The sequence below is a fragment of the Crotalus tigris genome, unplaced genomic scaffold (assembly GCF_016545835.1).
Source record: "Crotalus tigris isolate CLP2741 ecotype Arizona unplaced genomic scaffold, ASM1654583v1 scf7180000023639.2272817, whole genome shotgun sequence".
Lineage (NCBI taxonomy): Eukaryota > Metazoa > Chordata > Lepidosauria > Squamata > Viperidae > Crotalus > Crotalus tigris.
The window spans coordinates 1,086,175-1,107,418 of record NW_024100096.1 but is presented as its reverse complement, the minus strand read 5'-3'; the positions used below and the strand labels follow the sequence as shown (position 1 = coordinate 1,107,418).

The 21,244-nt window shown below is 39.6% G+C and overlaps 1 protein-coding gene across 1 annotated transcript in view; it reads right to left on the bottom strand.

Moving 5' to 3' along the window:
• Window positions 1-20,799, bottom strand: part of ISM1 (isthmin 1) — a 39,839-nt gene extending 19,040 nt beyond the window's left edge. The window contains exon 1 of the mRNA XM_039320482.1: window positions 18,887-20,799. Coding sequence (XP_039176416.1) covers window positions 18,887-19,009 — 123 coding nt within the window. The 5' untranslated portion in view covers window positions 19,010-20,799. The remainder of the gene's footprint in view (window positions 1-18,886) is intronic.
• Between the last annotated feature and the right edge of the window lie 445 nt (window positions 20,800-21,244).

Below are 21,244 nucleotides of genomic sequence, written 5' to 3'. Positions count from 1 at the left end.
AAAAAAGGAAAGTAATTCAATTTTTGTAGATCCAAGAAAGATATTAGGCTTGATACAGCGAGGTTTAGCAGAAGTGACTCTGTTGTGGTAGAAGAAGGCAAAAGGGGAAATGACAACTTCTGTGTGATAGTTTATAACGCAAATGACACAATATGAAAAATCACTGCACCATTTGTATGAAGGCAAAAAGCGAAATGACAATTTCTGTGTGATAGTTTATAACACAAATGACACAGTATGAAAGATCACTGCACCATTTGTATGACATCATGATATCTAAGTCATTATCTGGAACTCATTGTGGCTTGCTACCCACCCTACTGATTCTGGCAGTGGTACTTTATGTATATTTCTGCAAAAAAAAAAAAAAAACTTCTGAGATGTTGTACAATGGAAGATCTCATGCCTTGTGGAATGCTTTGTGACCTTGAATAGGACACTTCATATGGATTTCAGCTCTTTTAGGATACAAAATTCTGGTGTTAAGTTGGAAAAGATCTTTCTGAACACCAAAGAATCCTCCATTCAAAGAAGAAGGGCACCAGTGGATCCATCTTCCAGAGTGGCTTATATTAAAGCTATCAAAACCTTTGTGCTGGTGAAATGAAAAGACACATGCAGAAAAAACCAAGCTCATGGCCTTTGCAATGCCATGCCTACAATCAAGAAAACAAGTCCATAACATTTACAGTATATATTCAAAGGTACTACATGTTTCAGTTTTATATACTTCAGTCCTCTATCCTCTACAGCAGCGGTGTCAAACTCGCAACATCACGTGACGTGTTGCGACGTATCGTGACTTTTTTAGCCATTGCCAGCAACGGGGTGGGCGCGGTTTTGCCGTGATGCATCCGGCCCACGGGCTGGCAATTTGACACACCTATTCTATAGCACAGAGGTCATTAAAACTTTAGCAGTGATGGAAAAATAAAACTACAAACTACATGTCAAACAGTACAACAAGCTTCCCTATCACATACATGGTCTGGAAGAAGCAAGAGAGGAGAAATAAAATATGCATTGTGATGTTGATGGAATAACCTTCCTATTATAATTGATTTATTATGTCGCTTACAAATGTGTAAGGTGCCAAACTTGCAGTCTTATTGAGGCATCACAACACACATATCATTTTGATGAAATCTCTGCAGATACGTACCTCTTGTTCCATACTACATAGTCTGTGCTGTTCTTCAGTATATTCCAATCCTGTCTCCTCACTTGATGTCTAGCAGTACAAGAAAGAAATTGGCAATACATCTATATGACTTTTGCATTTGCAGGGCAAGGAAATAATAGAAAGTGGGTCATGGATATTCTGCAAGGGAATTTTGACTCTTGCTAGTTTGCTGATGTAAAAGTTGGAGTTTTTAACAGCTGGGCCCAGATGTTTTCAGTTGCCATCTAATATGAGAGCTACATTCTTGAAATTATGGTTAAATTGAGACCGATGCAGAAAGGAGAACAGAATGCCAGGTGTTATTAAGAAGCTTTGAAAGTCTTAGTGCTTGCCTAAGAAACTATGGGTTGCTCATTGGAGATGAACACAACTATAATGGGGTGCAGAAAAGGAAACAAGAAAATCCGAAGCTTCAAACTCGTTGTCAATATTCTTTCTTTTTTTTAAAAAAAGTTATGTTTCATAGGCACAAACATAACAATCACAATAGGCAATGTCCCATCATTTCTAATAAACATGTTGCATTGTTCCCCTTCTCCACAATTTGGAGCTGAAAAGCAGGCAAGAAAACACTTTCCATGCTCCAGGGAGTAGCACCATTTTGGGGACAATTGCCCTCTTCTAAATTCTGTGTTTGGGTAAAAGCTGGGACTTTAAACATACTCAGAAATCTCAGGAGACCAGTAGAATTACAGAGATGGACCTAAATCTAGAAGGGCAACAAGTTTGTGTTATGTTTTAAAAATATTTCTAATTAGACTGAAGAGCAGCACATGAACAGGGATGAACAAAAATCCATACATATCTGTTGTGTGATAGACATGGTCATAGTGATAAATTTTGGCTCACTATCAAATAAAAGTGTGTATTCGTATGTTTACATCTTAGCTTACTTCTAGAAGTCTCAGAATGGCAAGGTTCTTTCCCCTAGATATCTATAGACAGACATGATAAAGTGGGTTGTCTAATAAAAAGATGGCTGGCTCAAGATCTGCAAAGGTCTTTTTTGATTGAATAAGGTTGAACTTGGATCTCACATGTACTAGTAAATTTAATCTCAACCATACTGTATCTCTAAACTTCTTATATATTTTGGACTAGAACTCCTGGCCATTGGCTATAGAAACTACAGGTCACAAAGTTTTCTGTCCTTGCTTTGTGACCCACCAAGCATCCTTATGCAGCCTACAGATGTTTTTTGAAAACTCAGACTAAATATTGCTGCTCCCAGGAAAGATCTGCTGCTAGATCATTTTTCACAGCCACCTCCTCCCTAAAGACATGCTACTGAATGTTTGTCACATCTCCAGGCCTGCTTTATTGCTGCCAGCATTGCTAGCCACCCAACAGTTGATCGGCAGGCCAGCTATTCCTTTGTACCCTGTAATTATCGATCATGTAGCAATGTGGCACTTTGTTCTCTATGAGTTTTGCTGTCCTGCTCAAGTATATCGTGACTGTCTAGAAAAGTCTTTTCCAATCCGGTGCTCTCCAGATATGCACTATAATCCACGTTGGCTACTCTGATTAGGGAGAATGAGAGTTATAATTTAATTAATGAGGAAGGCAGGGTTGGGGGTTTTTTTGAAGATCTAGAAGGTCCTTCCCCATGTTGATTTCAGTTGGGCTTTTAATGATGGGCATGAAAGTTAACAATTTGCTTTAAATCTGTGTGGCCTATTTCAAAGATTTCACACAGCTGTTTCAGGTTTCCAGCAGACAGATGTTCTGTAATCATTTTCACTTTTCCTGCCTATCTCTTAAAATTTTCAACATCTTCTTCCAAATTTATTTCTGGAATTATCATCTGCCAAATAATATTTTGTAAAAAAAAAAAAACATTTTGTTTATATGGGTCACAAAAAACAAGAAATCACTATTCATTTAGAAGTTAAAAACAACGTAAGTATGCAATAGGAAAAAAGCTACATTTACAAAAAAGAAAAAGGAAACCAGACGATCCTGGGACAAACAACCTATTTGAGCAAAAGATACTTTGCCTGACAAGGAAGTCTCATTGGTGGTATTCTTCATTTAAAGTTTGACGTAGTTGAGCCTGGAAGCAAACTAAAGTAAAATAAAGTTTGTTTCCAAGAACTCTAATTAAGATCTAAGCCAGAGAAAATGTTCCACTTTTCATGTTTATGAAAATGGCACATTAAGAGAAAACAACAACCCATCATGGTGTTGGAATGAAATGGTTGTTTAGATAGCTAGAGATAAAGGCAGAGGCAGATAGGTAGGTAGGTAGGTAGATAATTAGAATAGAATAGAATGGAATGGAATGGAATAGAATAGAATAGAATAGAATAGAATAGAATAGAATAGAATAGAATAGAATAGAATAGAATAGAATAGAATAGAATAGAATAGAATAGAATTCTTTTATTGGCCAAGTGTGTTTGGACACACAAGGAATTTGTCTCCGGTGCATAAGCTCTCAGTGTACATACAAGTAATAGTGATAATCATAACTATATACAATATGAAAATACATTCCCCTCCCTTCCAAACCCTTTATAAAAAAAACACACTGAGGCCAATTCATTTTGTTGATTTGCATAGGCATAACATAGTTGGGTTGCAAAACTCCAGATGACATTAGAAGACAATTAGAGAGACAGAATTAGTAGCCCTTCTGCTGGTTAGACTTTATGCTTGTTATTGTACAATGTCATTCAGGTTTTGTTTTAATTTTCTTTGTATTTTATTTATTTATTTATCAGTAGGTTGCATTGACTGTCATGTTTAGTGCAAAAGTTGGATATAAATCTAATGAAAGAAACAAGAAAAAAATTACCACTATTTCATATGGTTGCAGGATTTTCATAAAGTGGTCTCTCCTCTTGCTGTTCAGAGCTTTTCAACTCTTTTTAACTCTTAATTCTTTTTAACTCTCTTTTTTTAAAATCTTTCTAGCCTTTGCATCAAACTAAATGCTACAGTTCATGCTACAAATTCAAAATACGTTAAGATAGTAATTCTCTATATTCAATAACGTTTGTAAGAATGATAACTATGCTGCTTTCTGGAATATATAAAATATATAAGAACCATCAAGAATGCTTATGACCCCTTAGCATAATTTCTGAGGGTAAACCTATATTATTATTTTTAATAACATATCAATTAATTTAAACTCCCAAAGAAGCCAGCTAGTGAAACAAATAGGTCTAGCTTTGAAATTTTGTTACAAGTGCACCTGGATTGCTCTTATGCCTTGTATAGCAGACTATTGGACCATTGAGAAGAGAAACAGTAGACTTGGCCTTTTTTGAAGCTAATAATGGACTAAGTGATAGTCCAGGTTTCCAGAACACCTGGTTTATAATTAAAAATATTTAACACAGAGGCTTCAGATGAAAGTCTGTAAGAACTGTAATACCCACAGTACACGGTTCCTTCCTGTAAGCAACAAAGCATAGAGGAATAAAGCTCTGCTACACATTAGGAGTCTCTGGCTTGAAAATTAATGAATGCAGCCTCGTTTCAACATTGTTCAAGCCCTAACCCTCCTCTCTGCCGATGCTCTATTGTTACAACATCAAAGACCAACTGCTGGCTCAGATATAGTCAATATGAAAAGAGCAGAAGGCCCCTTAAATTTACTGCTTGACTGCATTCTCTTTAAACGGATGGCACCCCGGTCCTTTTTCAAAGGAGGTATCCCAGACATAGATCATCTTTATAGGACATCATGTACAATAAAATAAAGCTATAACTTTACAAAATGCAAAAAAAAACAAAAAAAGAAAAACCACCCAACAACCCAACCCAACAACAAACAATGTGAAGCACCTTTAAAGACTCCCCATGAGGTGAACTTTCAATTTAAAAAAAAAATCACTGCGGCTACCAGTTTGTAAAATCTTTGGCGTATTCCACCCATGGTTCAAAGTTTATCAATGGCATTATTTAACCGTTTTATCTGTTTTTTTAAAATCTGAATTATAATTTATTTTTTTTTATTTTTCACCATACACCATACACCCAAACAAACTTAAAATACATAAACATAAATCTTTTCTTTTAACAGAACAGTACTATACATTTTAAGCATTCTTTACATCTTATTTACATTTTATGTACATCAATAATTATGTCTTTTCTTTCTCTGTTCTAGCCAATTATAACATTTATTCCAAATTTCATAAAATTCTGTCGCCTCCTTGTCTTTTAATTCTAACATAAGTTTATTCATTTCTGCGCATTCCAAGATTTTGTACATAATCGTATCATTTGTGGGAATATTTTCACTCTTCCAGCATTGAGCATATGCTATACGAGCTGCAGTCAATATGTGTATAATGATATGTTGGAGTTGTTTTTCCATCTTTAAATTTATTATGCCCAAAAGAAATAACTGAATTATAATTTAGCTCGGTGTGCATTTCCATGTTTGATATTCTGAACTGTTTTTTAATACCAGGCAGACTTGGAATATTTAAATCTTAGAATCATTTACTTAGGCATTTCCATACATTTTACTCACTGAAAACATCAAATTATATTTAAAAAAATCATTCTCCAATGTTACTATTTTTATCTTTAAATAATTTTAATCATGATATATTTCTGACCGATAAAGTAGAAAGCAAAAAAACTTACCCCCTATTAAACTGTTTTGTTTCCAATCTGAGCAATGAATGTTTTGAAAAATACTTGGTTCAAGTAAAGCTTAAGATCGGTTACACATAAAGCCTCCAGAGTCTCCTTTTTAATTCACTACAAGAAATTTAATCCATCCTTACTATTGAGCTATTTTAATGTTTGCAGATGCTACAGGTATGTTTAAAATGGGACTGTAGCACCATATAGGAAGCACAATACTAGATGGATGAAAACCACATCCCCAGAGTCAGAAAAGACATAATAGTCTTGATGTTTTTTTTAATCACAGTAAACTAAATAATTAAGTCCAAAATCAACCAAAATATCTATCAATAGTGAAAACATCTCCATGTTTTCCAGAAAGTATTTATTCAGGATGTCAAGCAAAACATGGGGAACACTGGATGGATATGATGTAAGTAGGAGGACAAGTGTAACATTCTAAGAGTTAAAATATGAATGTAAAATACATCAGAAATAGTTTGGATATAGAGTGCTTGCTTTGGAAAAAAACAACTTTAAATCGAATAAATGATGGTGACGTTTCTTCTATCATATGTAATAACTTCACTACATACCCACCACGCAATATTTAGAAGCTTATAAATGTACTTTGAAATATGCTGGTCTCAAGTTAGCAACTTTCTACAGAGAGAAAGTTGTCTCACGTAGCATTGGTACAGTATTCTGAGTATATGAGGGCTGCAATAAGAGAAAAAATGAAGAAAAACTATGTGATTTCCAAATATCTCTTAGAGGAACCTGAATTAAACCTTCCATGAATAGTATGGCTGGACTTGAATCAACTTTGCAAAGAACCAGCAAACATCTGGAATCATTTCCACACATGTGTCCCTATGTCCCCACTAAGACTGAGTCTTGCCTGGTACTTCAACCAGAACACCTGACTCAAGTTTCTGCTTCCCAGACAAAAAGCACGATTTTTTGCAACATATCCTCTGGAGTTAAAAGTAGGCTTCCCATTGGCAGGAATTCCCATAATGTTCTGCAATTTCTTCTTTTCTCATGTTACCCAAAAGTTGTTACAATCTTTATTTCTCAGAAGACAGCTTTGCTTCTCCCATCACAAAATGGGGAATGATAGTTATTTTTCCCTTTTATTCCCCTTAATTTGAAGGACAGAACAAATGTGGTAAAGGAAAAACGGAAGGGTTAGAGTTTTTTGTGCCCTCCCATTGCCCCACTAGAGCGCTGGTTAGTTCTGTTGGAGAATGAATACAGCAAGGAGGAGATGTACATATGATGCAAAATGATGCAGAGATACCCTTAGAACAACTTAAAGGTGCTTCAGATGTGCCAGCTTTCATGAGAGCTGCCACTGCAACACAAGAGAAGGGTTTTGGGACAGCTGTTCCAAAATAATTAGTATTGCTAGGAACATGCTGACTAAATATCACAGCAACAAACAAAAATTTATTTTTTAAAAAAATCAGCTGTTGCAATCTTAAGAAGTCCTGATAGGAACAAATTGTAGCATGTTACTTAAATTTTCTGACATTGATGGCTTAATTCTTGAAGAGATACAAGAAACCTTTTTACTCCCTATACCAGGATTCTTTAAGTGAACTTCCAGGTGATTTAATTCTACCATCCCAAGTACTCGGCTTCAAACATTTCTTGATCAGTACACTTCTGATCTTAAAGCACTTATCCCATAAATGTTATATGTTGCACACAGTTTCACTATTCTTTGGTTTTTTTTTCAACCTGATGGGCATATTCTATTTATATTTTTCCAGCACCATATTATAATAAAATATAGCAAGAGAGTTCAAAGGCAGAAGATGTTCAGTTGCTTTATATACCATCGGGCCCCTTAGCAAGGCACAAGATGGAAACTTCATGTGCACAGGCATGCAGAAACACACACACACACACACACACACACACACACACACACACACACACACTGCTGGATTTTATAATGAACAGTTTGCATTGGGCCCAAAAACATTGGGAGCAGCCCAGTTGCTATGCAAGTGAATCACATAGTTCATAATTACCTGCCCTGGTGAATAGTGTGGCCGTATCATTTTGAACTAATTGAAGATTCCAAACAGTTTTGAAAGACAGACCTGCATACAGAATGTTATAACAGCTAAAATGGGATATAGCTACGGCAAAGGTTGCTACAGCGATATCACGCATTCCTAGGAATATGTGGATTTGGCCATTAGACTTCTCCGTGCATATATTCTCAATTTCAGGTTCAGGCTGATGCCCACGCTGCAAACCTGCCTATTCCGAAGGAAGCATAAGCTCATTTCAACACAGGTAGCATTCCTATCATCTGATCTGTGGTTTCAATAACATGAATTCAGTTTTCTGTTGTTTCTCTTACATAAATTCAGCTTTCCGTGCCTTCCTCCAGTCCCTTACTAGACTCTGTTTACAGCTTGATTAGCTCCCAGAGGAGTGAGATGAAAGGAAGAGCTTTCATCTCAAATATGGGTGCCATTGAACCCAACAGTGCCTGTAGCAGTTTCATAAGTGCGATAAATACTATGAGGGACTTTGTAAAAATTCAAAAGGGTGCCGTATTGCACCAGTGGTTACTGTGCCAGACTTCAGAAGTACCCACTTCTGAAACTATCCATCTACGATAACTGTAAAATGGAATTACAGTAGATAATATATCTCTGGCCACCACTTCTTTTTCTTTTTCAGTTGTTGCATAATACCTAAGTAATACCTCGTAAATACTTAATATTTAGACCCTGCTCTAAATACCTGAAAGTAGTCCAGAACACATATCAACATACCCTCTTTAAATGCATGTAGTAGATTGTTTTAAGGAAGTTCAAACGCTGTCATGAAAACTGGCATGATTTCAGCTTTAATTAAAGGTCAGTACCTTTCGGTAAAGTACAACTCACTGGCTTGGATCAGAAAAGAGCTGAGTTCTGTTTTAAAAAACGAACCATTAATTTTGGCCCAATTCATCATTGATAGAGCAAGAAAAGGCAAGAGGCTAGAGGAGTAAGAGAACATTGCCTAGATCAGAGGTCCCCAACCTTTTGGGCACCAGGGACTGGTTCCGTGGAGAGAGATTTTTCCACGGACCGGAGGGTGCGTGATTTTGTTTGTTGCTTGCATCCCACAGATGGGGCTTTGCTTGTTTGTGCGGACCGATTGCTGGCATGCCATGGCCCGGTACTGCTCCACAGACCGGGGGTTAGGGACCCCTGGCCTAGATTGCTCAGGCCCTCAGATGTCCATAGTGTCAAGCACTGAAGCCTCTTGTCTTCTTGTTGCTGGATACCATTTTTTTCTCTCTTTCCTTCAACTTTCCCACGTTATGGACTTTTCAGTACCACCCATGTCGCATTATAACTATTTATATTTATTCTATATTTAACAACATACTTTAAATAAGACTTTAGGCTTTAATAAGACTTTAGCCTTCCATTATGGCATTAAAATAACCCTTTTGTATACATATTACCAAATAAGATAAATGATATTCTTTGCAAGAGGCAGGAAAATCTTGTAATCCTTTCCTTCCCCAAACACACACAAAGATAGCGGTACTCATCTGAAAACAAATTCATTGTTGGGAATTATCTTCAGTTGAACCAACAAAAATGATACCAAAAAAGTATGCATGCTTTCCAGTACTCTTTCTTAGGTTAGGTGATACAAATAGCAGCTTTGGAAGAAGAAGCAATTAAGTCCCCAAATTAGGTCTGGTACTGTGGCATGAACTCTGCAACAATATGAACATATCACAAGCCACGAGCCATGATAATATGAACAAGTAACAAGCCATGAGTCGCATTTATAATTTATATAATACATATATAAATATGCTTATTTTTTTAAACGTAAGAGCGGCAAGCCAAGAAAGGGAAGGGAATTAGATATACTCTCCCATTCCATTTATAATCCAAAAGCAGAATTCCAAACTAATGACAGAGACCAACAACATAATTGGGAATGTTCACTCATTTGGATCTGGGCTTCATAATTTAAAAAAAATAGTGAACGAGAACTTACTTGTTTGTAAAAAACTTTCTCAGGTCTGGTATCCTTCAGGTGTGTTGGGATTACAATTTCAAGAATTCCCAACCATCAGACAGAAGACTGGTTTATATATCTGCTTCGTTTCTAGCATCTTTGTATATAAATCTCTGTAACATTATTCTGTTCTTTGGGTGGAGGGCTTTAATTTGGATTCCTACCCTGAGAAAAGGGTTAGGGGGCCTCAACAGCCCCTTATAATGTTTTGATTCTATGAACTTGGGAAGTTGCTGCCAGAAGAAAAAACATCTTATTGGACTGGTAAGCCAATATTTTAACACTGTGGATTTATAATGTGATTTGTTTCATTTGAGTTTAAAATTATATATATTAGCCATTACAGTTTTTAAACCATTATCTAAGATTCATACGTTGATTGGGACATAATGGCTGTGAGTGCCATGACATTTATTCTCTCAAATTGCCCAGAAACCAAATTAATTAATTAATTATTTGCTCCTACATCCCTGCAAAGATCCAGCTCATGCCCATCCTGATATTATTTTGTAAGGGTGATCAAGCTTTGCTTACCTTGTTTAGATGGGTAGGTGTTAAAAGCTTGCTTTATTTTTATTTATTTTCTGGTTTAATGTTTCTGTTGTGAATTTGGTTTTGGTTTTATAATTGTGATCGTTTTAAGACTACAGGTAATCCTCAACATACAATCCATTTAGCGGCTATTCAAAGTTACAATGGTACTGAAAAAAAGTAACTTGTGACTGGCCCTGGTATGTACAACCATCACAACATCCTCATGGTTGCATGATCAAAATCTGGGCGCTTTGCAACCGGTGCGCACATACAATGCTTGCAGTGTTTTGGGTTCCTATGGTCATGATTTGTGACCTTCCCAGGGGGCTTCACACAAGATAAGTCAATGGGGGAAGCTGGATTCACTTAATGATTGTACTATTCGCTTAACGACTGTGGCATAAAATCAGGTGTGGCTCATTGAACGATTGCATCACTTCACAGTGGATGTTCAGGTCCCAATTGTGTTTGCAAGCCAAGAATTACCTGCATGTTACCTGAAGATGAAGATGTTACCTAGGCTGGTAACGAAACGTTCGGAAACCAACTCACAAACTTGGAGAACAAACCTTCACCCTCATCCTATACCCGAGCTACAGATATTCACCACTATTGCTAAACTATTTGTGATTGTAAACTGCTGGGAATCACCTTGTTTCAGTGATATATTAGCCAGTACATACATAAGTGCTACATACATACATACACACACACACACACACACACACACACACACACACACACACACACATACATATATTTCACTGTGTTTCTGAAGAATAAGTGGAAAGAAAAAAAGTTCAAGGACATACATGCACCAATGATACTGAATACTTCAGCTTATGTGCATGAGGCCTGGTATTGCCTAGTTTGGTAATGAAACATTTGCAAGAAAAACCAAACTTAGAGAGTGCCAAGAACCCCACCACCTTGCCATGGTTTAGTTTACATGTATTACTTGTTAACATAGTCAATTCTGTATAAACAAATATAATTGTTATCATAATCTCCTTTATTAGTGTGAGTAGAATAAGGTGAATATATCAAGCAGGCGGTTTGGGGTGACACAAATGGCAGCATGTTATTGGTTATTTAGTTTGGGTAATGAAACGTCTGCAAAAAAAAAAAAACAAGCTCAGAGAGCACCAAGGACCCCTTTTTATAATGTATTTACTGTCAGGAAAGCTAAAGTGGTTAGATATCTAAATAAATATTGATGTTACCAGAATTCATTCTGGACTTGGAACTTTCCTACTGTATCTCTATACTTGTGAAATGTTTTTTTAAAAAATGTTTTTTAAAAAACCATTTCTTTTAAAAAAGAAAAAATATATATAGAAAGGCTCCATACTACCTACTATCTCTATGGTTAAAATATAGGCTTTAGGGTTTTGTTTTAAGAACTTCCAAAGAGAATATTTATCTGCCACTTATGGCAGAATGCATTTTTTTTCAGAATTCCAAAATAAGTGTGTATGTGTATGCATGCCTACATTATATTCACTAAAATTTATGCCAGTGCAAATTAAGTCTGCCAGGTATTCCTTTTTTTAAAAAAAAATATATTTATTTATTTATTTATTTGTTTATTAAAATGGAATGGCCACTCACTCACAGTGACTCTTAATTAATATTAATGGGATGAGACACTCAAGACTGTTGGCTATTGGTGCACTGTGAGAATTTCAGATGGCACCTGAACTAGGTCAGAATTGATATTTACTACCTAGTTTATTACTAAGGGTCAGAATCTAGTTTTAGACCCAAGATATGCAACTTGTTCAAAAATACCCTTTAAATACAATATATTTCAGCTGACTAATTCTAGCACTAAGTTCATCAAAATGCATAAGAATTGGAGAAATTCAACACTTAAACAGTATTGCCTGAAGAAAAGATACTGACTTAGGATAGCAGAAATCTCAAGACTACTGTGAATCTGTTAATAAAAGCAGTTGAATAGTGATTGTGAAAAAATTAGAAGAGATATATACAGCACTTGCAGGAACTTATGGTTTTCCAGATTACAAGTCCCAAGTGTTTAGCCAAGATGATTAATAATAGGAATGTTGGCATAGGTCAGTGATGCCGAACCTTTTAGAGATCGAGTGCCCAAAAACTGCCCCCGCTCCACTCCGCCCCCCGCCCACCTGCAGGGCCACCCACTGTCTCAACGTCCCACTGCAGATCACCCAGGCGGCCCAGCACCATGGCGGTCATGCTTTCCGCCTGTACCCCGCAGCAGCATCTGTGCATGATGGGGCGTGAGGGTGGAGTCTTGTTTCCGCTGCCTGGCTGCCATGTCCTTGGCTGTGCTGTTCCATGGGGGCCATGCTCGGGGGCGATTCTCCTCTGGGGGTGCTGCTGATAAGGAGGGAGCCAAGGGGGGGAGGTGGGGCTGGGGTGATGGCACATGAGCCCACAGAGAGGGCTCTGAGTGCCACCTCTGGCATGCGTGCCATAGGTTTGCCACCACTGGCATAGGTATTCTCAGATAACCAGGGTGATAAAAAGTGATGACAATTTAGTGAATGAATTCCTCTTCTATAATAAAACATGAAGTATCTTAGAGGCAGAAACTTACAGTATCTTGAATACTTGAAGAATGCTAATTTTGTGTTTCTGATTTTTTTTTCTGTATCTTTCAATCAGTTTTGACTCCTGGCAACTGGCGAGATAAGTGGCTGCATTTTTCTTGGCAAGCTTTTTCAGAAGTGGCTCCCTCTGAGGGCTAAGGGAGAGTGACTAGTCCAAGGTCAGACAGCGCGCTTTGTGATTCAGGCTGAACTAGAACTCGTAGCCTATTGTGTTTCTAGACTAGTGCCTTAACTGCTACACCAAAACGGCTCTCCTTTCCATCTTACTTCTAATAAAGTTAAAATACAGGAACTCTCTCTCACTCTGGCTGTGTGTGTGTGTGTGTGTGTGTGTGTGTGCAAAATGTAGTTATTTGCCATGCACTCATGCTATGCAAAAAGAGCTAGGTCAGTGTTCTAAGCCTGCCCACAGAATTCTGCATTCGTATTTTATTAGACAGATAGCAACATAAACTACGATATCTGTTTTGGAAGGTCTAAAGAAAATAATAGATAGTAACATAATTACTGTCTCCTGAATTAAATAAACGAGTGCTGGTTTTTGAGCCTTTTTTAGAACTCTGAATTTAAAACCTATCATTATTTGAATAAAATAATCACAAAGAATGGGGAGCATAGAGTTGAAATGTATAGTCTCCACTTTAATTGACTAATTACTAATTGTATCATCAGTCATAACTGTATAACCTTTGAAGGTTGCTCGGTCCTGCAGGAAGATATTAGAATTATGAAGCTATCACTGGAGCTTCTCCTTTAATTAGATGTACTAAGAATTAGACAACCTTTTAATTTTATTTTAAGGTTAATTAAAGCCCAAACTGCTTCATTCAGATGCATCAACTTAAAAAAGGAAGGGAGAGCAAGGTCTGCCGTTTTCCCAAACACTTCCTCCATGTTGAGTAACCCCTTCAAAAGGACTGTAAGATACATTCATTTCCCAATACTATGTAAATCAAATTGAATACCATTTCAGGTGGAACATTTGCCAGCCAGCTAAAACCATTACTCATTTGACTTACTGTCTGCAAGATCAAAAATGTTTCTTTCTACAGACATTTTTAAAGAAACATTCCAGATGAGCACATTGTTACGGCATGGAACAAGAAGGTAGAAGGAAAAATTTAAGAAAGAGTAAAATTCATTAGGGCAATATCTAAACAACTCAATTAACTTTTTTTTTTTCAGAAATCATTTTATTTTGCACTGTAAAATATAGATTGGATACAGGTTACTGTATTTTTTTTTTTTTTTTTTGGCTAAACAACTTTGCCCTTACACTTCCATCTGTTTAACTGCTTATTGTGACATCCAATATATTTTTTGTCCTTAATGTTTTCAAGTTTTGGCTTTTCCAAAATTCAGAGCTGTGAAATCAATTAAGTTAGAAAGCCTGTAACTCTGAATTGCTACACATGGCAGAATATATGAAATATATACACTGGATCAGATGTTCAAAGCTGTTTAAGGGCAGGAGGTCAATTTAATAGAAACTGTTATGAGAAAGTGGAGAGATTTCATGAAGTCAGAAATTTGTGTATACATCCTTGTGTTAAACAGAACCTGCCTTTAGAACTAGATAGTCAGTTTTCCTAAACTTCCCTGGTTGATACTTATAAAGCAATTCCTTCAGGAAGTAACTTCATTTGGACTTTTCATTAGCTCAGCTGCTTCTCTCTATTAAGAAAGGTAAATTCAGAAATATCCCAAATTAAAACAATGCACAATCATCTTTAGTTCACTCTTTTATAAACATTCATAAATATAATAAACAAATGCTGTGCATCATAGGAAGAAAATTCTTAAATCAGGAATACTCGATGCTACACAATGGCAAGAAGTCCTTCAAATGGTTGTTGCTCAATTTTCCTATCCCTGAAGTAAACACATCTTAAAACACAATCATGGGGTAAAAGGAAATATTCTAGGCCATTAAGAGGACAGAAAATTCTATTTCTGAATCAGAAGATCATACATAATGGAGCGGCTCCAGATTTTGCAAGAGGTAAATCTGATAAAGTCACTCCAAATACAGGTGTTTCTCAGATTTTCTCCATAAATGCCCTTTCTTTATATAATATATGAAACAAATGCCTGGTCTGCTAAGAATATGACAAACTTTGTTCAATAGCCTAGTCTCCATAAAGAAAATTGCAGTAATTATATAAGCGTGTATGAAGAATTTCTCTTAAATCAATCAAAAATAAGATTTACTTTTAATTTTGTATGGGGTTTGTTTTATATTGTATTTTTCCACATGAGTTACTGAAATATGTTTTTGATTCTGGTGGATACAAATATATTTAATAATTAAAAACTTTCCAACTACTTTCTTCAATCTGCTTAAACAATTTGTTGGGAGTGGATTTTTACAGGTTTCTTTGCCTCTTATGGAAGCACCTGATTGGTAGATTCCCTTTCCTCTGCTCATCATCTTTTATATACAACAAAGAGTGTTGAAAAAGTGTTCTCCAATCTTGTTTCCTTTAGAATTTTGGGTTTACTAATTTCACACACTCACCCATCATGGTCAGTGGTTTGAAATTATGGAAGCTTTCAACAAGACACCTGGAAAGTCACAGCTTGAAAAACCCTGGCAATAAACCCTGGCAGTTCATACTCCTTGTACCTTTGTTTCTGTTATGGAAACACACTGTAAGATTATCTGGAACAAGCTAGGAAAAAAGTAACTTATTCTCATTCATATTAATTTGCAGCCTTAAATTTGTCCATGTGTTTCAATAGCCAAAGATCTGTCGTAAATGTGCAGATAACATTTTCTGGCTACACAGTTTACTCAGGGGGAGAGATGTTCTGTTGTACTGATGCACAGAAAAGGCACCCCTACATTCCTTTTACATCACAAAAATTAAAACCTCCATGAAGGTCAGCAAGCTTGCCTTTGTGGCTTGAATTATGGTGGGCAACAGTAGCTTAGGAATTTCCTAAGTGTTGGGCCTCTTAAGCTCAGTCCCCCAACATTTCAGTCACTATCACAGGCCTCTTACACATTTTATCCACCAATAATACCAATTATCTAGAGAATTTGATGCAGGATGCAACTTAAGTTGGATTGGTATAAGAATTCTTTGCATATACAAATGATCAATTCTATCAATCGTTGAATTGTTCAGTACGTCATGAGAAAACAATGCATGTCAAGGGAAGAAGTGGTTTGCAGACATGTAGCTGTATGCATAAGGGGTATTCAATGGATGTCCTAATGCAGAGGTCCCCAACCTTTTGGGCACCAGGAACCGGTTCTATGGAGAGAGGTTTTTCCGCGGACCGGAGGGTGCGTGGTTTTGTGTGCTGCCTGCATCTCATGGATGGGCCTTTGCTTGTTTGTGTGGACCAGGTGCTGGCATGCCGTGGCCCGGTACTGGTCCACAGCCCGGGGGTTGGGAACCCTTGTCCTAATGAATGTGGGAAGGTTGAGGAGATACCTGTTATATCCGTAAGTGTTCAGTGCTCTATGCATCCATGGAAGAATAGGTTTTAAAAAATCATAGTGATCCCACCTATATGACCAAAGCCTCATCCATTTTGTACATGCATCGTCACACACACAGAGAGAGAGGGCTCTACAACAGTTAACAGTCATAACTGTAGACATTTTGACATCCTCGACCCTGTCCCACCCACAGATGCCACTGCTTGTTGCCCATCTATCATCCATGGATGTTCCTGCAATGCTGCACTTTGCAATCAGAGGCACAAAGATGTTCCAGAGTGCCTGACATTCTGACATATTTGCAACTCTTTCAAGAGTTATGTCTTTTCCTTTGATTGTGTAGCTGCCCTCTGAACTCCTGCATGCTCTGAAGTAGCTATTGGACTTTAAATCCAAACTGCCGAACAGCTCAAGAGATACTGAACAACTAAGAAGGAACTCATGTTCACTGCATAATGGATATTTTCTACCACTTTTGCTTTTCTCAATTTTATATTATAGCTGAACTTGGACACTGTCTTCTGGGTTCATTTCTTGGCCATAAGTCAAAAACATAGAACTACTGCAATCTGAAATCTGGAAAAGCTCCTTTTCTCTTCTCAAATATATTTATAATGTCACCAAATTAAATGTGTGATTTTTGAATGTGTTCTAACTAGAACAAAGACCGATATCAACTATCCACCTGCTCTGTGCTTAGCAGAGATGACAAGGGTAAATGTCTATGAAAGAAAATAGAAAGTTATTTTGTCCAGGGATTGTGTCTTTGAGAGGAAGCTTTTCCTAACCAAGCACATTATCTAAAGTTAATTCCCTTCAGATTTTTAATCTGAAGTTAATTCCTTTCAGAAGAAATACTTTCGCAGCAAAAATGTATTCTTACTTAATATTTCCCCAAATGTTTTTATGGTGTAGAAGAGACCAGGGGATATTTGGGGTGGGTAGTATAGGCATAGAATAAATATATATTATGTATAAAATGTATTGGCCACCTATACTCTCGGTGGCTTACAATCATAAAAAAAATAAAAATAAATGATTGACTGGAACCACAGTTCCCAGAATTCCAAACAGAAGGGGTCAAAACAGGTCTCCTTGGGAATTCTGTGACCTTTAACCCCAACAACTTGGAAGCTTTGAGAACACTAATGTAAACAAGGAAGCAAGTAAACAATTAGACAAGTATAATATGGCATGATAGGACATCTAAATTTATAGTCTCTTATTTGCCCAAACAATCCGCAATCACAACTTCAAACCAGGGTATATTCTTGATCCATAAATAGTAGCTCAACTAACCATAATAAATCATGACCTCACATTTGTGCATCATGCAAAGTTACGCCTGCCTGGTTTCCTCATTTTGATGGTACAAAGAATGGTGGAAATAATCTCCATGCTCGTTCGTGTCCTAATATAAATACTCTTTTTGGCTTATTGTTAAATGTGAATTTGGCCATTATTTCATTAGATCCTTTGGTCTATACTGGATTACTAATGCCATTTATTCATAAAGTATGTAATTTGTTTACATTGCAATGAGTAAAAAGCATTAATCAAAAAGTGCTTTAAAAAAATATACTGGGTCCTTTTCATTCATTCAGTGACGAGTTATGGGGCAGCAGGACAGGGAAAGAATTTACTTCAAGAAGACTAGGAAAGTTGTGAATACAGCCTTCAATGAGTGAAAGAAATCTCAGGCAAATAGGTTTTAAAATCAGGAAAATTTGAAGGCTACTCCATAGGAGCCAACAGCATGTGAGAAGTGCCAATTCTCCACCCCAAGAAAGGTCCATATCCAGACTTTGAAATGAGCATGTGGAGGTCAGATACAGGACCAAGAAACAAAAGCTCTTTGAGCATTCAATGCAAGGGTGAACAAATTGAAATATACCTGACAAACTAATGTAGGAAAAGAGAAATATACAGGACAGAAAATTAGTAAGGTTTTGTACACAGGCCTGGTGTAAGGTACAATCCTTAAGAATTGCAGTTTAATGGCACAAAAGAAGATGGGCAAGATTCTACAGGACTTCAACCTCAATTCTTTCCAACCTGCACAAACATTGGGGGGAGGGGGGAACCTTGCCTTCAATTCTTGGCAAATTCCAATTCAACAGAGCCGTTAAGAGGTAATGGGAAAAACTCTTAGAGAGAGTTGGGTCTAGCTTCCAGATTTCCCAACACAGCCCTCCATGGTTGGGAATTGTGGGTGCTTAAGCTGAGAAGTATCCTAAAGTGAGCCAGCCGCTCCAGGCGAGCTCGCTGGAGGAATTGTACGAAGTGGGTCAAAGGCGGCTTCCCTCGAAGGCGCGCTTTACGAATGCTTTCGCCAGCTGGAAGCCCTGAGGGTTTTTTTTTTTTTTTTTTTTGCCGGTGGCGGGATGGCTCCAAGGGAAATGAAGGACCGGGGGGGGGGGGAAGCTCAAGAGCCCGTGGCTTTTACAGCACAGCCTCGCTGCGCGCTCTCACCTGCTGACGCTGGCTGTGGTTGCCCGGCGGCGCTTCGGGATCGCTGCTTCGCAGCACCGTGATGTGCAAGGTAAGCAGGAGGAGCCCCAGCAGCAGCAGCAGCTCGGCCGCTAGACGCACCATCCTCCTGCAGAGGACGGCTTTAGGGCTCCGCGGCGGCGGCGGCGGCGGCGGCAATTGAGCAGCAGGAAGAAGAGGAGGAAGGAGAGCAGGAGCAGCCGCCGCCGCCGCCGCCGGCCCAGCCGCTAAGGAGTCGAGAGCAGGAGTTCCTGCGCCAGGAGCGCCGCTCTCGGGATCGACTGGGCCAGCAGGAGAGGAAGCGTTGTCGCAGGCAGCGCCGCCGCCGCGCCACCGCCACCACCACGGCGGAGCCACTTCGGGATGGGAGGAGGTCTCCGAGACGGCGGCGAAGGAGCACTGAGGACGCTCGTCCGACGGGTCGGGCTGCAGGGGTCGCTGCTGCTGCGCTTGCAGCCCGGCGCTCGCATGGGGTCTTGCCCGCCTGCAAAAGCGGCCGCACGCTGGGGAAGGGGGGGGGGCTGCCGCGGACTTCTCTCTCTCTCTCCCCCGCCTCCGAGCGCGCCCCGCGAGCCAAGAGACGTGGCCGGGCAGCCCTCGGGTTGTGTGTGTGTGGGGGGGGGGAGCAGCAGAGGCCCGCTGGGCCGGCACTTAGGGAGAAATTGGGGCGCTGGGGGTTATAGATGCTCGGCCTGTCTGCAGAGGCACCGTGAAAGGGGCGGGCGGCGTCCGCCCCTGCTGGCGGCGAGCGGGAGAACCCCGCTTGGAGGAGTCGGTCCCCTTCCCGCGAAGTCCGCGCCAGGAAGGTTTATTTCTGCTCTTTCCCCGCCTCGCCTCCCGGATGAATTCGCCCCACTGTCTCTCAGGAGAGCCAGACCCGCCACCAGGGTCCTTTCAGAGAGCCCCCCCCCCGCTCGCAGCCTTCGGAAGCCTTTGCGCTGCGCTGCTCTTGCTCGCACTTTCCAGGTTGCGCTTTCAGTCGCGGGCCGCTTTTCTCCTCAGCCCATTAGCCCTGAGAGCGGCTGGCTGTCAGTGCAGGCTGAGCTCGTGTCATGTTAGGAGCCCCGCGCAAAGTTTTTCCCGCCTTGTCTCCGCTCCGCTTGAGGGCGAGTCCCGAGCCTCCTTTTAATGCTCCCGGACCTACTTTCACCCCCTCGGGTCTCCTGGTCTTCCCTTCCCTGCTGCTACTAACGGCCGCGGCCAGTCCGGGGCTATTTCCCAGGCAGCGGCCGCGGCTCCTCTCAGCCTCTTAGTCTCCGGGGATGATCCGCCGCCGAGAGGGAAGTCCAGTCTGACGGGACGGTCGAAATCTTCGGGTGAGAGCCTGGGGGAAACTGGAGCCCAGCCTGTTCCCTGACCCGCTGGTGCTGGGGTGGCGAAGAGAGAGAGCAATGCTGGTGCCCGCACCGAAGGGCGGGCTCCCCTTCTCCGTCCAGCCTGGCTTTCTCGTTGCGTGTGTCTCATGCTTTTATATGAGGCTCTTTCCCTTCTCTGCTGAGCTGTTGTCCCCCCTCTCCCTCCCCTCCCTTTTAAACTTTTCTTTCTTCTGATCTCATCACAGCAGCTCTTTTCTCCCCTCCCTTCGTGTTTTATTCCATGTGGCTAACTTCTTATTTGTCCCTCACTGCCAATCTGGAGAGTTACAAGCGAGGACATCAGCAGGAACCACCGCTCCGAGTTCCCTCGCATATACGGTCACTTGTGGCCCCGGGGTAGGCGTTCCTGAATGGAGCCAACACTTGCCATTAGACACTCAACAGATTTTTTTTCCCTCCTTAAGGGAAGGAAATTCTTCCCACTCCAAAGGAAAAGACAATTCCTTCCCCAGGTTAATTCTTTAATTGAGTTTTCCATCCATTTTTGCTCAGCACCGTTGAAGACAGACTCTTATTTTCTAAATAAATCCCATATTGTTTCCATTCAGTATATAGATGATGTTATCAGCAGAAAGTCCGTTACGGATTTGTTTAAAATACGAATCAGAGATACATCATGTATGTAGGTTCCGTGAAAGAATCAGAGGTCCATAATCTGTAGATTTCTGATTACCACCTGAATGGCTGCGGTGAAAACAAGGATGAACTAGCTAGGCCTTTCATCTATCTAGCTCTTTATGTTTTCTGCTCATTCCACAGTACAAGATTTTGGGGAATGGGCAGGTTACAAGTTATCTTTACCAAGTAAAATTGGTACTTGGATTGATTCTCTAGAGCAGGAGTAGGCAACCTTGGCTCTTTTATGACTCGTGGACAAGGTTGCCTACCCCTGCTCTAGAGCAGTGATGACGAACCTTTTAGAGACCGAGTGCCCAAACTGCAACCCAAAACCCACTTATGCATC